At 44.6% G+C, this 20,801-nt stretch overlaps 1 protein-coding gene across 1 annotated transcript in view; it reads left to right on the top strand.

The window, feature by feature from the left end:
- The window catches only part of COL22A1 (collagen type XXII alpha 1 chain), a 326,388-nt gene that overhangs the window by 247,098 nt on the left and 58,489 nt on the right, over nt 1–20,801 (top strand). Inside the window, exons 41-45 of the mRNA XM_008972890.2 lie at nt 3,861–3,896; nt 5,544–5,597; nt 7,176–7,220; nt 11,710–11,757; nt 17,881–17,994. Coding sequence (XP_008971138.2) covers nt 3,861–3,896; nt 5,544–5,597; nt 7,176–7,220; nt 11,710–11,757; nt 17,881–17,994 — 297 coding nt within the window. The remainder of the gene's footprint in view (nt 1–3,860; nt 3,897–5,543; nt 5,598–7,175; nt 7,221–11,709; nt 11,758–17,880; nt 17,995–20,801) is intronic.

Raw genomic sequence — 20,801 nt, 5'->3', positions numbered from 1 at the left:
AATGCTTGAAGTCTTTCCCTTGTTTTCAAATAATGACTTGGTTCCCTAGCATCTTGCAAAAAGGACCAATTAGATGCTTATTGTTGCTGTTTGTTCTAAGAATAATTTTGAACTTGGGGATATAAACACATTTGATGTGTTTTAAATTATTACAACTTGTCTTCCTTTTGATGCTCAATTTGTCTTGTCTTCTGCCAATGGGGGTCTATTTAAGTCGATTCTGATTACCTTGACACAAACCTAGCAATCTTTGATGGTCTCCTTGCTCTCTCTCTAGGTTTGTCGTGTACATTTTTTGTCCAGGTCTCTGATCAGTCATTTCTTCAAGAAGTCATAATAGTTTCTCTTAGTGGAAACTGGTATCAAAGGCCCAAATCTGGGTATTAGGGTAAAATGACTCTTGAACAAACGCATCAGAGGCCGTAATTTCAGAGAAGAGGGTTGTAATTGCTGAAAACATATTTGAGCTTCAGATATAGGAATGACATTAGAAAGTCATTGTATAATCCCCTTCTTCAGCACACCTTTATCTTTCTTAAAAGTAGACTGACAGAATAGACATGGGAACTCCTTTATGGTTGGGCACTGCCTGCTCCTCTACTTATAGTATCTTCTTTTATTTCTGATAACACAAGGCAAGGTGATACTCTAGATTTGTATTACAATTGAGAAAAGTGAAGGTCAGAGAAGCTGTCTAAGTAACTTGCTTAAGGTCAAACAGCTGATGATTGACAAGCTAAGATTTGAAATGAAGACCTTTAATTTAAAAACGCATCCTTCAAATGGATTTTCTATTAAATGACATAAGAAAATAACCTGGAGCCTCGTATGGTAAACAAGTTACATGCTCAAAGTGGATCCTGGGATTTAACTTGAAAACGAAGGGTGACTCTCAAATGATGTGACATTTCCCAGGCCATAACAAACCATCCCTCATGCCCTTTCCTTAAGGAATACATATCCATCCTCCCTGGGAACTACTGTGAAAGGAACACAGTTCAAATGCAGGTATGGTGGTCCATGCGCACCACTGACCTACACCTTGACAGAAGCAGTGAGGTAGAATGAAGGGAGCACTGGCTTCTGAATCAAAGAGACCAGAGTTGGAATTCTGAGTCCATTATTTTTTCTGCTTCTCCTTAGCCAAGCTATTTAATGGTTTTTAGCTTTAGTTTCTCCATCTATAGCAATTAAATGTTGATAATACCAATTCGTAGGCCTCTGATTGGGGTTAAAGTGAGACGATCCATGTATGGAGCAGATAGGACCACTCCTGGCATATAGACCAATAGCTGGACCCTTTGTTTATGCAGATGTGAGTTATTCATTCATCTCTGTTTCCCTAGCCAGACCTCCCTATGTGTCTGTATGACCCTTTCAGTCATTTCTGGAATGAGATAGAATTCTGAGAAATGATGAGAGATTTCAAGAGAGAGAGAAGCAAATGTGCTATATTCTGGTGATTTATCATTCATTTGGTCAAGAGGAAAAAAAGAATAATTTCAGAAATTTACTGTGACTTGCCACTGTTAGTCATGATCATTGTGTGTCTTAAGAATTATATATATATATATTTTTTTAGTTCAGTTGCCACTCTGCATAGGTTCTTCAGGAAATAACATTTGCCATGATTCTTAAAGACAATTATTCTGGGAAATTCCTATTTTATACCTAGTTTCAAATTAACCTGGTTATTACATTTATTTTAATGACTCTACATTTCTATTTCTAAAAATGTACTCTGGCTCTTTTGATACCTGCCAGATCTTTCTGGATAGTGCCATGTTATTTTCTCTGTTTTCTTTCTTTTTTTTTCTATATGTAATCATTTTAATAGACCTTTTTTATTGCCTGTATCTGACCACCCCATCCTCCAAAGTTTGTGGAAACTCAGTTCTACCACTTGTTATGTCCTTGTGGTGAACAACTTTGTAATTTGAGATTGCAGTTTTGTGCCCTTTGGGAATCTATCTGTGAAGATCCTTTAGCTACTCTGTATGCTCCTAGGGGATTTTCTTTCTGGGTGCCCAGAAGTTGACTTGTGTGTGGGCACATTGCCTTTGAGCTGAAGTTCTGCAGGACTTCTGACTTAGAGCTACCAGATGCCTGTAAGGGCAGGGTCCTGAGGGTGAGTTTTCACAGGAGGCTTCCTTCATCATGCACCTGCATCCCAGACAAAGATGGGTGAGCTTCCTTGACATCATTTTCTTCTCTACCCCTTCACTTTACTATCTGTCCCTTTACAGAAAAAGCCTGTGGACCCCTGCTATAACCTACTGAAGGATTGCCTTTACTTACTGTTCTGAGTTTCAACTTACTGATCAAAAGGGCTTCCAGACTCGCTTCCTGTCCCTGCACAGCTATCAGAGTCCTGCTCCCCTCCAGGGCAGGTCTGTGTAGATTTAGGGCACTGCTTCGCAGTTGTCTCTTTCTCTAGACCTCTGGAGATTTTCTCTACTTTCTCTAGTGCCCAAATACACACTTAAAATGATACTTATTCTATTTTATTATTAGACAGCTCTGGGGCATATTTAATGAGTAGGCTTTTAGGTTACCCCTGCCACCATACTGCAGGAACCTTGGCGTTGGTGTGAAATCATTTTGCTCTCTCAGGAATGCCTTAGAGACATTCTCGTGGGCTGTGCTACAGGGAGATGCAGAGCGCACTGGACTGAGGGCAGGATGTGGGACTAACATCACCCTGGCCAGTGACTCCTGGCGTTGCTAGGGCAGGTCTGTCTCTCTCTCCTCTGGACCTTAGTTTGATTGTCAGTGAAAAGAAGGGACGATGGGCATTGATTCTCAAGTTCTCCTTGTGCTTTAAATTTTTCATTTTGATCAAATGCTATTTGCTGTGCTCTAGTCGGCTATGTTCTTGCAATGCACAGGGCACTTGCTGAGTGCTAGAGAGAGCATGGTAAGAATGCAGACTGCAGCCACCTCATGGGAGCATTCAGTCCATTCAGTGAAGAGGAATGGACCAACAGGCAGTAACAATGCTGGACTTTCAGTCTTAGGCAGGGTGCGTACAGGAGTGGGGACTATCCAGTGAGCACCCTGGGAGAAGCCAGAGGAGGCTCTCCACAGGCAGGATCTCTCAAAGGAGAACCAGAGTGTGACAAGAATGTTTCCAGGTAGAAAGGCAGGACAGAGTCTTCATGGAAATGCACAAGCATAGCAAAGCCTCAGGGGCAAGGGACGGTCCCACTCGCTGCAAGACTTGGAAATGCATGTGAATGCCTTCCAGTCAATCAATGAACAGCATCTTAAGCATAATATCTAGAAGCCAAATTCTGTCTTGGCAAAGAACTGGGCACAGTGAAGGATGCCAGACCCATGTCTGTGTGTCTGTATCTGTGTGTGTGTGTGTGTGTGTGTGTGTGTGCGCGCGCGTGTACGCGCGCGCACCCCTTGTTGGAGAAGGGAGCATGACTACTGCAGCCTCAGACACTAGGGCTATGGCTGGGGAATGTGGTCGTTATCATGCCCGTCCTTTCCCAAGCAGAAAGAGCCAGTGCATCTCCAAGGGGGTGTAATACAGGGAAGTCGGGGCTGCCAGGTTCAACCTCACACTAGAGCTACAAAGTAGAGTTGGGCCCAGGTGTCGGGAGCCATGCAGGGATGATGATAGGGTGGCATCAGTTGAGGAGCAAATGGAGGAGCTTCCAGAGAGATTTTCATGAGCAACGTTTGTGGGTGGGTAGGTGGCAAGAGGGTATGGCAGTGTGGCTTCAACGTGGGAGGAAGTTAGTGACTCCTCCCAGGACAACTGAGGACCTGTCTATGGAATAAACACCATAGCTTGTTTACATCAGCATGCCATTTCTACTTTGCTTACATACTTGTTTGTCTGTTTCTAGGGCCCTTCCGGACCACCAGGAGACAAAGGATCCCCGGTACAGTATGCTTTAAATAAAGGGATGAGTTTCTATGGGAGGAATCCTGCTCGAATCAAAGCAGTTTTAAATGGGAAGCACCAAAAACTGAAGTAGATTCTGAAATTTCCTCCTATTATTGAACAGTGCAGACTGTCCAACCTATGAACTCTGACCTGTGGAATACAGTGTGATAGATGTACATATGAGCAGAGAAGGGATGCCACACCCATATTATAGTCAGGCAAACAGACTGGCTTCAGTTTTGGGCATCTTTTCAACACAGAAGGGTGGCCATGGTTTAATGAATTCAGCCAAATTGCCTGAAGAACTAATTTTGAATCCTGGTTTCACCAATCCCAACCACACAGCAGTGAGCCAACATGGGGATTGCCCTTAATCTGTAACGTGGGCAGAGCAAGACCCGGGAGCCACTGTGGAGACCTGGTGGACTGACTTGATGCTGAAGCAACAGGAGGGCTCTCAGTCAGCCTTCATTCTTAGGAGCAGCAACCATCCATGACATGCCTGTGCGTGCATTTACTGGGAAAATGCGATTTCCTATAAATTCACCCCAGGGGAAATAGCTGCATTGTAGCAACTGGGATGATATTGTACCTTATGCCATGTGAACGTATTTTAAATAACCTTTCTTTATATGATTTCTGAATTCAGGACAGGGATTGCTTTGTGTGTGTGTGTGTGTGTGTGTGTGTGTGTGTGTGTGTGTGTGTGTGTGACAGAGTCCTGCTCTGTCAACCAGGCTGGAGTACAGTGGCACGACCTTGGCTCACTGCAATCTCCGCCTCCTGGGTTCAAGCAATTCTCCTGCCTCGCCCTCCCCGGTAGCTGGAATTACAGGTGGGAGCCACCATGCCCAGCACAGGGCTACAGGGCTCCTTATACCCATTTTTATAGATGAAGAAATTGAGGCACTACGTAGTGAACTGATGGACGTGAGATTTCAGAGCAAGTTATGGCAAAGCAGAGGCAAGACAGGTGGGACTCTAGATGGAGGGGTCGTGTGAGAGGAGGTCTGTGAAGGCCCAGGAGATGCAGGGTCAGCTCCCGAGCAGCCCTGTAGCACAGTTCCAGCAACTGCCAGGAATTCCCACTTTTAGACCAACTTAAGGGAAAATCTTACGGGAAATGAGATCCATAATGAAAGATATCTGTGCCGTTTCCTGATGTTGTCCAGAAAATTGCAGCTAGAAATTATTTTCTTACAAAGAGTAGTAAGCGCCAGGCATATGCTGAGTGTTGTGCTAGGTCTTGTACAAGGAAACTTCTTTAACCACCTAGTTAGAGCTCTCGGAGCTGGTTATCCATAGGACATGAAGGGAGTGAGCCAGGGTTTGAGCTCAGGCCCATCTCACCACAGGAGCTGTCTCTTTCACTCAAGCAAGGGAACTGTACAAATGGGGTCCAAGTTGTCAGGCTCAAAGTGAAGGTTTTCCAGAGCATTCTCTCTGTGTGTCGAGCACATACCTCCATAGGGTACAGTCAGTTGAGTAAGCTCTGAGCAGGGTGCTTTGGCACACATGTTGCATCAGATTCCTCATAGCAACAGACCATGTGTTGAAGGAGAGCCAACTATTGCCAAGGAGGGTGTGTCCTTATTTGCTTAAATATTGTAGGGTGTCAGTGTCTTCTTTTCTTTTTCTTCAGGGATCACGAGGCTTACCTGGATTTCCTGGCCCCCAGGGCCCAGCCGGCCGGGACGTAAGTACAGAGAAATGGCGTGGACTCAGTGAAGGCCCTTACATGACCCCTGAAAGCCCACCCTCCACCATCTCCTGGCCTCCTTTGACCATGTGGCCAACTTTGTAGCCCGGTTGAGGATTTCCAGGAAGCCCCATGGACATGCTTTTTATTTTTGCTCTTCTATTGAGTGTGGTTCATAATTTTGTATTATCCAGTTTTATTTCCTATGTTTGTGTTAAGTTTTCAAGATCTGTTCAACTCCTGGGTATCCCACACAATGTTCCCTAATTTCTTGGTCAATGTCTTACATACCCCAGTCAGTTCTGCTCGAATCAGGCACTGCCTTCTCCAGGGACTTGCCCCTGACCCTTCCCTGGAACGGCTCTCTCTTTTCCTGGAATTCCGCAGATGTATGTCATGCTCATTGTGAGGATGTGTTCCTTCCCACTTTGTGACAATGACAGTCATCTCTTGTCTCCATTGTTTGGCCTTTGCTCAGCCATCTCTGAGCTCTAAGAAGGAGCCCCTGTGTCTTATGCATCCTCATGGTCCCTGGTGCCCAGCAGCGTGCCAGGCACATAGAAGGTACTTGATCCATACTCATTGACCAAATGGTAAATGACAACCATGAGTCCTTATAGGACAAAGGTGTCTGGCACTAGTAAGCAGTGGTATTTATTGCTTAGACATACAACTTTTCATCTCTGTAGTTTTAGTTCATTATAAGCAGGAACAACAAAATGTCCTTCTCTTCCTTGGGTTCTGTTTCCAAAGAGAAGTTTACTGTCTCATTCCTGCTTCAAAATATTCAAATTTCACTGTTCCACTCTCAGCATTCTTATAGCCAGTCTAATAGGAGTATTTTTCTAGTTTTCAAAGCCATTCCTTCCACTTGTGTTTGGGAAAGCACTGGGAAAGTTTAAGACGGGTGTGTGTGTGTGTGTATATGTTTGTGTGTATGTGTGTGTGTGTGCGTGTGTGTGTTTGTGTGTGTGTCTGTATATGTGTATGTGCGTGTGTGTGTCTGTGTATGTGTGTATGTGTGTCTGTGTGTGTATGTGTGTGTGTGCATGTGTGTCTGTGTGTTTATGTGTGTGTCTGTGTGTTTATGTGTGTCTGTGTATGTGTGTGTCTGTGTTTATGTGTGTGTCTGTGTATGTGTCTGTGTGTTTATGTGTGTGTCTGTGTATGTGTGTGTGTGTTTGTGTGTCTGTGTATGTGTGTGTCTGTGTGTGTATGTGTATGTATGTGTGTATATGTGTCTGTGTGTCTGTGTGTGTGTGTATGTGTGTGTGTGTGCGTGCGTGCATGCACATGTTCTGTGTGCATGAGTTGTTTTTAGTTTTGTGTTTAGGACAGGAGTTGTGGGGGTAGTTCTAAACATTTGTCATTGTCGAATTCTTCCTGGGAAGCCATGGGTATTCAGCTGAGATTAGAAACCACGCATTTTTATTGGTGCCAATCCTCATGGTCTGATGATTTTTTTTTCCCACTGAGTTACACTTAGCAGATAGAGAGATTGGCAGAGGGTGTGGGTAGAGTGGGTCAGGATCATGTGCTTATCACAGTTAATGTTTTATTTCCTTCTTCTCTTAGGGTGCACCAGGAAATCCAGGAGAAAGAGGGCCTCCTGGCAAGCCGGTATGTCATCTTATGGTTCTGGATGAATATTGACTATCAGTCAGGGCGTAAGCAAGAGAAAAAATGCAACTCAGAAGGTTCAAGAGGTTTTAACAAAGGAACATTTGACAAAACTGTGGGCAGAAGAAACTAATATGGGATGTTGTGAGACTCAGAGATAAACTACAGTGGGAAGTCGTTACCACCATTAGGCCGGTTTCCAAAGCCCAGGGAGAGTAGAATGGTGAGAAAGGGATTGCACGTAGGAGCTCGGTCATGGGTCAACACCGCTGTCAGAAGGCTTGGCCCAAGGCCAGGAGGTAGGGATGTCTCCCACCCTCCAGTTTCCTAACAGTGCCTCGAGTTGGGCAGTTCAACTGTGGGCCAGCAGGCAAGCCAGCCCGAGACACATTCCGGGGGTTTAACCTCCCAGGCATGGAACAGGACAGAGAAGGGTGAAAAGTGGATCTGGGGTGAGCAAATGAGCAACAGCAGCACCCGTTGCAAATCCCTAACTTGCCCGTTTCCTGGCACTTGACTGGGTGAGGTCAGCCTTCCCAGTTGCCATCTGTTTAACATGGAAGAAACGTTCTTTCTTGCCTCACAGTGAGACCAGGGGAATTTGTGAAAGGTTGCAGAGATGGGGACAGCCCTGAGTGTTGGTTCCTTGGCAATGTGGCCTCAGTCCAGCCTTAGAGTCCTATAGGCTTCCCTGATGCAAGGCACCCTCATCTCCTGGGACACCCTCTGACTGAGTTTCCAATGCCAGAGAAGCCCCAGTGGTTTAGCTGAGTAGCCTGGCTATAGGTGGACCCTCTAGGGAAGGAGCAGTGGGGATGTGCTGGCCTGAGAGAGTGGGAGGCAGCTGTGCAGATGGAGAGAGAGATGAGTCCTTGGGAAGAAGCTGCCTAAGATGGAAGAGACAGCAGCAACCAAGACTGGGGAATCGCAGGCCTCAAGAGTGAGTTTTTAAGTCTGGTTTCAGAAAGTGAGATGCTCACCTGGGCAGAAGCTTCACCTTGAGATGGATCTGAGAGGCTGCCTATCTCTTTTGTAAGCCTGACCTGCTACAAATTCCAGGCAAGGACCCAAGGCTCAGACGTCCCTGTGGGTGTGGATGACCCCCCATCCCTTATCTCAGTTGGCGGGCACAGCAGAGACCTGGACAGGGATCCTGGTCTGCCATTAAGGGTCCTGAAACTTCTCACTGAACACCTTCCAATGACAGGAGCATAAAGTCTTGTTGGAAGTTAGGGACACCTTAATTACTCCTGTTTCCTCCCCTGTAGAGTCAGCTTTGCAACAGCCAAATAAACCTCACTTTATAATGAAGCCACTTCATTATCAAAGTGCAAAGCTCTGGTGAAGTGCAGGGAGAGTGAGGTTCAGGCCAGAAGTCAAGCGGGGGTTCAGATGACCTCTGCCAGATCTGGACTTTGACATCTCCCTGCAAAGACAGTGAAGTCAGCATAGTGCAGCTGATGATGTGGATAATCATGATTGTCTCTCAGGCGGTCAGCAGCAGAACAGAGAGCTGAAGGGAGAGAGAGAGAGAGGGAGAGAGAGAGAGAAGAGAGAAGAGAGAAGATCTGTTAGATTAACTGAACATACTCCTCCCGAATGGTCCCAAGTATGGCCCATTGGCTCTCAGGTCTCTCCGAGCTCACTAATCAGATAAGGCATGGTTGTCTCAGGGATTCCCTCATGTTCAGTGATTTCCCAGAAGGACTCACAGAACTCAGAAAAGCTGTTATGCTCATGGCAATGGTTTATTACAGCAAAATGATACAGATTAAAATCAGCAGAGGAAAAAGGTGCACAGGAAAGAGTCCAGGAAAGACCAATACAAGCTTCCATTTGTCCTCTCCCAGTGAAGTTGTGCAGACAGCACTCAATTCTCCCAGTCACAGTGTTGTGACAATACTCACAAAGTGTTGCAACCGTGGAAGCTCACCGGAACCTTGGTGTCTAGGGTTTATGTTGGGAGTCGGTCACACAGGCATGGAGTGCCCACATGGCTGATCTTCATCCTCTCTGGAGGTCAGACTGAGGTATGTGTCCAAGGCACCCACCATAAATCATATTGTTAGCATTAACTACCTGGCTTGACCCAAGAACACAGGTAAACAAAGACACTCTTACCAGGCAGGACATTCCAAGGGCATAGAGGTAATTCCCAGGAACCAGGCAGCAGCCTGGACATTTCTTTGGAATGTGCAGGGTTTGGACAACACTGGCCTGCTGAGCTAATTATTAATTACACTGTTCCATCCCTCAGTGGGTGGAGAGAGTGACCCAAAGTGTTTCTCCAGTGCTGCACCCACCTGGAGAGAAGCATAGAATTCCTGTTCCAGGATCCTCCTTCTGTGTCAGATTGGGTTCTCTGGAAGCACAGCCTGCAGTGGGGATTCTTGTGCTAGTGACTGATTGAGGGAATGCTCTCAGGAGAAACTTACGAGGATGGAGGGAAGCAGGACATGACAGGGGAAAAGACAGTAAAAAATGTGTGTTCAAGTCAAGTCTATTCCCTGCCTGATCCCACATGGAACTCTGGAGTGTGAATGGAACCACCAAGCTGTCCCACCTTGAGGCCAGGCCCAGCTCTTTTCACCCTGCCATCAGTCAGTTATCGGCTGTGTAACCAGCACCAGGGATGAGGATGCACCGAGAATGGGGAGGATCTAGGTAGGATGTAAACTGGCATCTACATCCCCAAACTGTCCACTGTTCTCTGAGCCCATTGGGCCCAACAACAGGTGACATGAGTGACTGACTCATAGAAGGCAGAGATGGCAGTCTGCCATATCCTGAGTCCACCTTCACAAGGCCACCGCCGCCATCCACATGCTGGTCCTGTGTGTCTTTTGAGACTTGTGAGGTTTACAGAAATGAGTCACAGCAAGATGTTAATGAAATTGTATCCAAGACCACACTGTACCTAGACTGAAAATCCACTCCTCATTCTCTCTCCCTTTGTGACTGGTGCCCAGCCATTGTGTCTGATATAACTCACTCTAATTATGCAAAGGACTCAATGGCAATGTAAGAATATCTCTAGTAATAGAATGCCAGCAGCATTAAAATATACCAATTTGAACCATATGAACCGTTTCCTATTATTAACTTCCCAGGGGAAACATATACGGCTTGAAAATAAAACACCTTTCCCTTTTAAAAGTTTTAATAAATTGCTATAGCAAAGGTTGTCTTTTCTTCAGAGGACATCACTCAGATAACTGGGGAGGTCTTGGCCTTGGCTTTAGCCACTGCATCCTAAGTGAGCTTTCACTGCAGTGCGGATAATTCCTTGAGCACCTGCAATCTGATTTAATTCAACCCCAGTTTCTCTCAGTCCCTCTTTCAATAGCCCAGAGTGTTGATTGAATTTCTGAGCTTATCAACACACAAAACCCCACCAGCACGTTTCAGGCCACTGCAGCAGTTACCTTGAACAAACTCGTGTTACCTGTTTCATGGTTTTGCTAACCACAGGATGGCACCGAAAGCCCATGGGGTCAGGGATGGGGAAATAGCCTGAAAAACTGCCTTGGTTTCAGCCTTCCCAAAATGGCAGACTGGATTTGTAATTCATACACCTAAACTCAAACTTAATGAGGAGAAATCACCCACCATGCATTTAGTTGTTAAGTCTACCACCTTGCCTCTGCTGCCTGGGTCTTCTGGTATTCCTTTTTCTTTGCAAAATTTAGAATTTTGCAAAGTAGCACACCAGTCTCAAAGTCTTACCTAAGAATCCCTTCTTTCCTTTACGGTCTGCCTTTTAATTTCCATTTTCCTTCCTAGCCTTATGTTCCTTGCACCCAAATATTTTCTGAGCCTTCACCCTGTCTTGGGTTCCAGGATGGCTGTGGTTGTAAGAGACACGATCGTGGCTCCAACTCACAGTGGGTTTGAGCATGAATTCATCCACCTGCAGACTCCTACCTACCTGTAGAGGCTCTGTAATTACTCCTGATTTCTGAAATACCCTTTCTGGAATTAAAGACTTTTAAGCCATAATGACAAATGAAGTGTAAAATGCTGTTTCACCTGGGAGAGCTGAAGACATTGGCTTAAATTCATACTAGGTTGTGGATGACTGATAGTAACAGCTGTTGCTCATTTGGGATATCCACGACAATCCAGATTGCAAACAGTTTGCCGCTTTGCCTCCCACGGTACTCATATGACCTATCAGGTTTTGGTGGTCGGGGGGAAGAGGGAAAGCTGGGAGAAGAGAAGGGGCAAACAGAAGGAAAGTAGGGATGGCCAAAGGCCAAAGCCAGTCAGACTTGGTTAGGACTGGCAGTCTGTGCAGTTGCTGTCTTGGAGGAGTGTTCTTTCTGTGGCTCCCAGGCTTGGGACATCCACTGGGCTGTCCGTATCCCACGCATGGCGCAGTGTGTCACGTATTACGTCACACTTTAAAGGCCTTTTGCTTTCTGAAGATGCCTGGGATTTATTGTATATATGCATGTACGTATGTGTTTGTTTCTTTTTATTTTGACAGGGCCTCTCTTCACTACTGTCTCCAGGGGACATAAATCTCTTGGCTAAGGTAAAAGCATACAATAAATGTGCATGTGTTTTGAAAATGGTGATGGTGGGATTGGAGATCTTGATAATAAGTTGGGTTTTTTTTTGAACAACTATTTGGTAGTATTAACGATAACAGCAGTGCCATTAGTTGACAACTCAGCATGTGGCTGGTGATGTGCTAAATCCCCCTGTCCAACACAACAGCCACTGGCCACATGCTGCAATCTAAATGGAAACTAATTAAAATTAAATACAGGCCAGGCACAGTGGCTCACCCCTATTATCCCAGCATGTTGTGGGGATAGCTTAAGCCCTGAGCCCAGGAGTTTAAGACCAACCTGGGCAACATAGAGAGACCTGATCTCTACCAAAAAAAATGTTTTTTTTAAATTAGCTTGATGTGGTGACATGTGCCTGTGGTCCCAGCGACTCAGGAGGCTGAGGTAGGAGGATCACTTGAGCCTGGGAGGTAGAGGCTGCAGTGAGCCATGGGCATGCAACTGCACTCCAGCCTGGGTGACAGAGCAAGACCCTGTTTCAAAAATAATAAATAAATGCAATTAAAAATATAGGTGCTTGATCACTCCAACCTCTTTCTTTACACATACTTAATAGCTGCATGTGGCTGGTGGCTGCCTTATTGGGCACTGCAGATATAGAGCAGAGCATTATTTGGAGCTATGCTGCACTAAATGTTTAATGTGCCTCCCTTATTTAATTTTCACAAATATTCTATGGGGTCAATACTATTTGTTGTGTTATTCAGCATATAAGAAGCCTGAGATACTGTGAGGGTCAATGAATGGAATGGAATAGAATAGGACATCCTAAGAATAAAATCCTTTCTCACTGATACCGGAGGCTGGCCTTTAACCCAGACAGGACTAACTCATGTTCTCAAAGGAGGGCCAGTGGCAGAGTCATACAGCCTGGACCTGGGTCCTGCTGGGCCGAGACCAGAGCACAGGCTCAGTGAGGTGATGTGGGCTGTTGGGCCTTTTATCCAGGACAAACTCAGATGTGAGTGCAGACTTGACTGGTTTCTAGAACCACATTTGCTTTTCCCACGAGAGGAAAAGGTCCTGAGAGGTTGAACATAACTCGGCCAAGATAGAGCACGGCGTGGCTGGAGTTACACCTGAAGGCTAAATTGCACAGGTGCCCAGGTGCCTGACCAAGGACCTGGGGTCTTCAATGTTGAGAGCTGCAAAAGGCTGTGAACGAGGGAGAGAGAGGTAAGGTCTATACTTCAGAAAGAACAGGCGTGCTGCAGCAAGTGAGGAGGCCCCTTCTGCTGTCTGTACTTCAAGCCTCTTCGTAACTCCGGGTGAAGGGTCGATACTGCATTTTGTGTGACTGGTCCCTTCCTTCCCTCTTGTTCTCTAAAAGACACTGGGTGATTTCAGAAAATACCTACTTCATACATGAAGCCAAGGGAGGAAAACAAAAGAAAAAGAAAACCTTCTCGGAAGTCTGGGGCGTTCAATCTCACTGTAAATTGAGATGCCTTGATGGGAAAATTACACCTTTTATTAAAAAATAAGTAGCAGAACAATCTTTACCAGTTTTTGTTGACAAGTGCGGTAGTTTTTTTTTTTTCCACAGTCAAGGACATGACAAGAAATCATTACCTATTGATTCAATCTTCTGTTTATTACAGGCTTTTATTAGCCTGGATTCTTTTTCTTAATTCCCTCACTCTAGAAGGAGCTAGGTTTTCATCAGCCACCAGCCATCTCCACCCCCGACCCCTCACCCAGAGGATTTCAACCTCAAGATGTCCCAATCTTTATGTCAATAATAAGAGTGAGCACTGAAATGGCCAAGCGTCATTCCTCACGGCCATAGCACTGAGACAGATATTTAGTCAAATCAATATTTCCTCACTATGAAAGGATACAGCTGTGCTCATCAGAGCAGCTGGAAACCCCAGAAGGAATGCAAGCGCCTACGTGCAGGGTAGCCTGTGGAGACTCACTGGTCCCACAGAGCTGAGCTTTGCCTGGAAATTCTATAGTCAACAGCCTGGGATGAGTGGATTTGGCCAGGTCTGGGGAACAGACTATGTTCATCTTCCTGTTTTGTGCAGTCACTGGCTGTCATCTCGATGTTGTAAGTTAGAGTCTGCTGGTCTAGTCTAGGTGGCTGGTGGCAGATGTCTCCCCTGCTGAGACATCTTGTATTACAGAATATTTGTCTCTGCCCCAGAGGGTTTTATAACTTCATATATCTCTGTCTGATAGTTGGAGAACTGACTGGGTAATAAGTTCTAAGAGTCCCCGTTAAATGAATGTCCATAGTTGGATCTGTGCCCAAGGAGGTCATCTTAAAATGGTCTCCATTACCCTTGCAGAAATATTATATTATTAAATCCTCAAAAACAGTCCTGTGAGTGGTTTCTGTTGCTATCTGCATTTTACAGATGAAGAGGTTAAGCATAGATGGGCAAGACACTTGTTCAAATCACAGACCTTGTAGTGGTAGAACCAAGACTCAAACCCAGTGAGACCAACTCTGAAGCCTTACGCGTAGCCTCTCTACTATCCGATTCATCTTTACATGAGCCAGAACTTCCTGACAGCTATCTGATGAAGTCCAGGCAGCTAGTGAGTTCTCTGCCTGTCACACAGAGATTTGGAGGTGAAGGCTACACAACTCTTTGGTAGGAATATCATAGTGAGGATTCAGATGTCCAGTGAGAAGGTGGATGAAATGACCTAGAGGTCATTTCCTCTCCTGGGAAGCAATGACTGTTATTTTCTCCATGTAGTAAGCATTTTGTTGAGTGCTTACTTGGTACTTCAAACCACACAAAGTATAGTATTACATGCAATGACCTAACAAGCTGAGTTTGTTGAAAATAGTTCAGACCGGTGGGGTGCGATGGCTCATGCCTGTAATCCCAGCACTTAGGGAGGCCGAAGCAGGTGGATCACTTGAGGCCAGGAGTGCAAGATCAGCCTGGCCAACTTGGGAAAACCCCATCTCTACTAAAAATACAAAAATTAGTCAGACGTGGTAGCACATGCCTGTATTCCCAGCTGCTTGGGAGGCTGAGGTGGGAGAATTGCTTGAATCTGGGAGGCGGAGGCTGCAGTGAGCCTAGATCACACCACTGCACTCCAAGCTGGGTGACAGAGCAAGACTCTGTCTCCAAAAAAAAAAAAACCAGAAAAAGAAAAGAAAATATTTTAGACCAAAGGAAGGGGTAGAGACTAGAGGGAAAGAACATTAATAGATTACATGCAATGAACCCTGAAATATGCTAGGCACTTTGTATGCGTTATTTTATTTAAATTTCACAACAATCTCCTAAAGTAGGAGAATGATCCTTTTTTACAGGTGAGGAAATAGACTCAAGAAGATTAATTGACTTGCCTGAGATAACTCAGAAAGCCCAGAGATTGGGAGCTAGTATTGATGATCACGGTCATCTGATCTGCAAATGGGGCAAGGCCACAGATTTAGGGGGGAAAATAAACAAAACCGTAATGGCACATGTAGCAGCTAAAAATCACTATGCTTTCACTCTGTGTCAGGACAGTGTCAGGCATTTTCCATTAATTGTCTCATTTATCATAAGACTTTGACATCCCCATTTCACAGATAAGGAGACTCAGGGAGATGAAGCCATGATTCCAGGTGGACAGAGGTTCAAGTGGCGTATGGGCAAGCCCATTTGGTTGGAAACACAACCCTATCCAGTTTCAATACATTCAGAGAAAGTGTGAATTGCCCTCTGAGCTGGAGTTCGGTGCAGGGCCAGGAGGGACTGGGGGTGCTCCCAGGAGCTCTGGAGCCAAGGTGAGCATCGTAAGACTGCAGATTGGGGTGATCTCACCCTATGCTCACTGGATTCCAGAACTGGGTCAGTGAGTTGAGTCTAGCTCCCTCACAGGTAGGTCTGGGTCTCCGACAGCTCTGGTCTTCAGGAAATAATCCTGCATAGTATGCAACAGGCCCAGGTTGAGAGCCCTGCCAGAAATTAGAAAGAAATAGGAAAGTCGTAAGATTTTTGTATTACTCAGGTATAATCTTTTTATGTTATGGATCCCACTGCAAAGAATGGCTTCCTATCACCAGGGCACCCTTTAAGTCCAGAAATATCTCAGTGGCTAGAATTTTTGGTGTCATCAGGCTAGTTGCATTTGCATCCATCCATCCATCCATCCATCCATGCATCCATCCATCCATCCATCCATCCATCCATCCATCCACAGTTGCAATGTTTCATGGATGCATCTCATCTTAGGGTACAATAAGAGAAGGTCTACAAAGAAGCGAGCTCCTTTCAGCTCTGCTACTCTTTCACGCAAAGTACAGTTATCAAAAGCAGCTCATCTAAGTAAACTGAATATCTCATACACTCTTGCTTTATATATCCCAGTATTTAACTCTTCCCATCCTCCAAATAATCCAATCAGCTTTGCAAACTAACCACTAAAAGAAGATGGCACAAGTCGCCAGAATGTCAGGTGGACAGTTAATTGGTTGATCGGTCAGTCAGTTGGTTAGTTAGTTGGGTTGCCTGATTCATTCATTTATAGCACTCATGCCCGGTGGAAGAATATTTGCTATGAATTTGGCAAGCAAAGATAATTCTACCTCTGTCCTCTGAGTGCTTACACCTTCTATTTGCCTGGTGGAGAGAGGATGGAATAAAAGACCATTCCAACAAGAGACTAGTACTTCAGTAGTGAGGATTCCTGAGATTTCTGGGAGCAGGAAGAGCCTGTCCCCATCCTGAGGCAATCAGGAAGGCTTCTTGGAGGGGGAGACTTCTAAAGAATCTCCAAAGACTGCGTAGGTGAAACAAGTAAAAGGAAGGTGGGCCATTCAGAGATGCTTTTGTGATGGAAAAACTTTACCATCCTGAAATTGGAGACCAAGAAGAAAACAAAATCACCTGCAGCTTCACCTCATGGACTATGAACAGTGCAGCTTCCAAGTATTTTTGCAGGTGCCTTTGGTGGGGCTTTCAAAAGACCATAGTTAGTGCATGTATTTGTGTCAGTTGACAGTGTTGAACTGAGAGCTCTTCAAGACACACACTCACTGTGGTCCCAAACTTAGCACAGTGCCTGACACATAGTAGGTGGCTTTCAAGTATTTTTTCAATGAGTGAGTGACTGAGTGAATAAATAAACTAACAATAATGGCTAAATGTGTGGGCATTATCTATCTATATGTATCTGTGTATCTGTCTATCTGTCTATCTATCTATCTATCTATCTATCTATCATCTATCTAATCTTTCTTGAGAGTATTCTAAGTGCTTTACTTGTGTTATCCATTAAACTCCGATCACAAGGAGGGAGGCAGGGTGGATGAGAGGGAGGATTAGAGAGAAGGCCATGGAGGGGGCAAACCAAGAGGCAGGTGGATGAGGCAGGCTGGAGTACAGTTAGGTGAGTTTTATTTGGCGCATAGTGTGCTCCAAACTATAAGATCCAACTAATCAGAAAACACATGCTCTGGGCTCAGAGGACTTTAAATTTACTCGAGGAGCAATATTTACCTGCCTTAAAGAAGTAGAACAAAGCCCAATTCCAGGGAACATTTATTAAATGCTTGCCTTGGGTAAAAAATAAAGCTAAGCATGGTCAGAGTCGGCATTGTATCACAGAAACGAAGTCCCAAGGGTGTGTGCCTGTTGCCTTGTTTATCCTTCTTCCTTGTTCAGAAACCACTTGACGGGCAAATGCAGAACAGAGAATTCAGCTCCCAGCTTGGCCTCTAACATCAGGGACAGAGCATGCTATTTTTAGTAATACTAAATGTTTGTATTAAATCTGCACTGTTAATGTTTTCAGCTGCTCACAGATCATTTTACAGGGATTTTTGACATCATTTCCTCAGGCTATCCTTCCAGAAGTCTGGGTGGAAATAGGGGGAAATGGAGGAATATCCAGATACGTCAGTGCTGAAACCTAACTTTTAGTTAAGAAAGGGAAAATGCAAAGTTTAGACACAAGAGTATTTGGATCATGACTCAGTCCACCTATTTGCTTTTCTATCTTCTCTGGTATTTAAAAACCAAATCTCCATCTGGAGAGGTAGCAGCCAGGGCTACTTTGCTTTGCTTTGAAACTGTATTTGCTAGTCATTCTCTCTTTGTCCCCACCTCTCTCCCCACTCTCAGGATGTGTGCAATGACTGCCCTCCTGGCCCCCCAGGCCTCCCTGGTCTACCAGGTTTTAAAGGGGACAAAGGTGTCCCAGGAAAGCCAGGGAGAGAAGGCACAGAAGGGAAAAAGGTAAGGAGAAAAGGGGAAACTCGATTTTTATCATTACAATGAAAATATCATTCTGGAGATCTCAGTATTGCCCCATCTGCCTCTGAAGGTGTTCAGGGTTTGAGGGGTTCAAGATTCAAGATAGATGAGGAGTACTGGGTTGTGAGATACAGCTATGGAAATGGTAGGAAGTGGGTATCTATGGGTCTTTGTCACTTTAAGAAGATGTTGATTGTGACTTTCCAATACATGCTGACACCTGGAAACATACTCATTCAATTACATTCCTTTCCACCCTGTCTTTCTCCCTTCCTTTCTTTTGTCATCCAACAACTTTTGCCTATCTACTATGTAATAGGCACCAAGATAGGCACTTTAGACTCATAGATCAATCAATGGATCCATCCATTCATGCATGCATTCAATCCCTTGTCATTACCTGTTTATGACACCCCATTACATGTGTCTTATATGTCAGTCAACATGTAGACAATGGGGAAGTTCAGAAGAAAAAGGCTGAGACCCTATTCTAAAGGAGTTCATCGTCTGTCCTGGAGCAAAACAGAGGTAGGGAGTTTCATGGGTGCTGGGGAAATCGAATTGAAAACAAAATCTCCTCCCAACCCAGAAAACTTCTTCACAAAGGTGGAAGAGAAAGAAAACCATTTTAATATTGAATTACATTTAAACTAGAATATAATGTGCATTACAGACAATCTGCTAAGAGATGGTAAGGACAGGAAGAAATCTCACTCTTTTATATAGCTAAGCAGATAAAGTCCATTACAGACATTTTCTCAAGATAAGCAATAATTAGTCCTCAAGTAGGAGGTCTTGACAGTGCTATTTGTCACATACGTTCATCTTAGATTCACCTGGTAATTCAGATGGCCCTCCATCTTAGCTAATTGGCTTTATCCAAAGTGAAAATAAACTTCTTGCATCTTTATGTAAGAAGATAGTGTTGCAACTTGGTGAGATACCAATCCCTAGATATTGGGAGATAGTGGTGGATCTTCCTTGCTGATCATGTTTCACAGAGATGGATCCTAACTCCTAGAGAAAGACATTCCTGGGTCATCAAACTGGAAAAAAAAAGCCTTCTTTGCCTTTTAAAAGGATTTACACACATTTCAAAGAGACAGATAAAGAACTGACAATGATCTGTTTTCTAAAGTAAATGCTTTAAGAAAAAGTCTTAGGTGAGATTCTCTTTCTTTTCAAAAAAGAGAGAGTTAAGCCTCTTATTTGTGGTTTGTATTTTACCCATACATGGTACAGGGAATACAAACACAGATGTGAAAGATGACCTTTATTCTGACTCTCTGAGCCTTAAGCAGTGCTTGTTCCCTTTCCACCAGCTCAGCTATGCAGGATATTTGAGCATAGACCCCGTGGGCGTGCCACAGTCCTCGAAATTTCTCCATACACTCTGGAACCCTGGAAGGAACAGGGGCCAGTCCTAAAGCTGATTTGACTAAGAACAATTTCACCTAATTAAATTCTCCTGGTGATCAGCTTATTAAAAACAGGCCTTTATTTGATTTGCAGCATTTCTTGTATCATGTTTTATCAGATAGTAAATAAACATGTTTGAATGTACTTACATCCATGTCATGGGTCTTTCCCATTGCCTTAATTTTAAACAGCTCAGAAGATCATTTAGTTCATTAAGATAGATGGGTCTTTAGGAATTTATTCCAGGAGTCTTAACCTCAAAGATTCTTGATATCAGTGCAGAGGCTGTCAGGGTGGCATTTCTAAATCACTTAGGGAGATGTTTAGATCAGTCTTTTCCAGACCTTTCTACCACAGTTGCTTTGCATCAAATCACTGGAATGAGGCTTGTATTCTGTGTGTTTACTGCAACTACTACACAGTGATTCCGATGTTCAGAACCACTCAAGGTTCCACAACTTCTGGCAGGACCTGGCAGGGGGCCGCAAACCCCCACCCTCCCACCTGGGTAGTCCTTTCTCAGAGTCAAGCAGCTGACACTCCAGGTATTACAGAACTTAGAGTGAAAATAACCATAAGAAAATGGTTATGAAAGTAACTATAAAGAACGTGCAATATGTGCCAATATAATTATACATGCACATATATTTATAAAGCACAAACACGCACACACAAATGAGATCCTACGTAATTCAGACTCTATTTCTTAGTGCAGCACACTTTTTCTGTCTTCTCAACTGTATTAGTTATCTATCACTACATTACAGATTGCTCCAAAACTTAGTGGCTTAAAACAACAAATATTTATTATCTCAAATTTCTGGGGCAGAAATCCAAAAGTGGTTTCGCTGGGTTGTTCTGGCTCAGGTCTTTCATGAGGCAACCCTCAAGCCCTGAGCTGCAGTCATCTCAGGGTCCATCTGGTAGAAGATCCCCTTCCATCCAGGTTCACTCTTGTGGCTGTTGATGGAGACCTCAGTTCCTTACCACATGGGTGGGCCTCTCTGCAGAGCTGCTTGAGTGAGATCAAGACGTGGAAACTGGTTTTCCCCAAAATGAGTGGTTGGATAGAAAAAGTGCAAGGTGGGGGGCGGGGGATGGTAGCAGGCCAAGGTGGGAGTGAGCCATCTTATACCCTAATCTCAGCAAGTACACACCATCACTTCTGCCATGTCCTGTGGGCCATACAGACCAACCCTGGAACAAATGGCAGGACAGCTGCTCCAGGTTGCAAATATGGGAGGCAGGGGCCATCAGGCTATCTTGGAGACACACCAGCTAACCATATTAATGGTGGGTCATGCCATGGTTGCACAGCCACACTCAGTACTACCACTTGCCTATACCCTTTGCTCAGACAGGCTAGGGGC

The sequence above is a fragment of the Pan paniscus genome, chromosome 7, assembly GCF_029289425.2.
Source record: "Pan paniscus chromosome 7, NHGRI_mPanPan1-v2.0_pri, whole genome shotgun sequence".
NCBI lineage: Eukaryota > Metazoa > Chordata > Mammalia > Primates > Hominidae > Pan > Pan paniscus.
The sequence above is the reverse complement of the archived record's forward strand: the minus strand, read 5'-3'. Positions and strand labels throughout refer to the sequence as shown.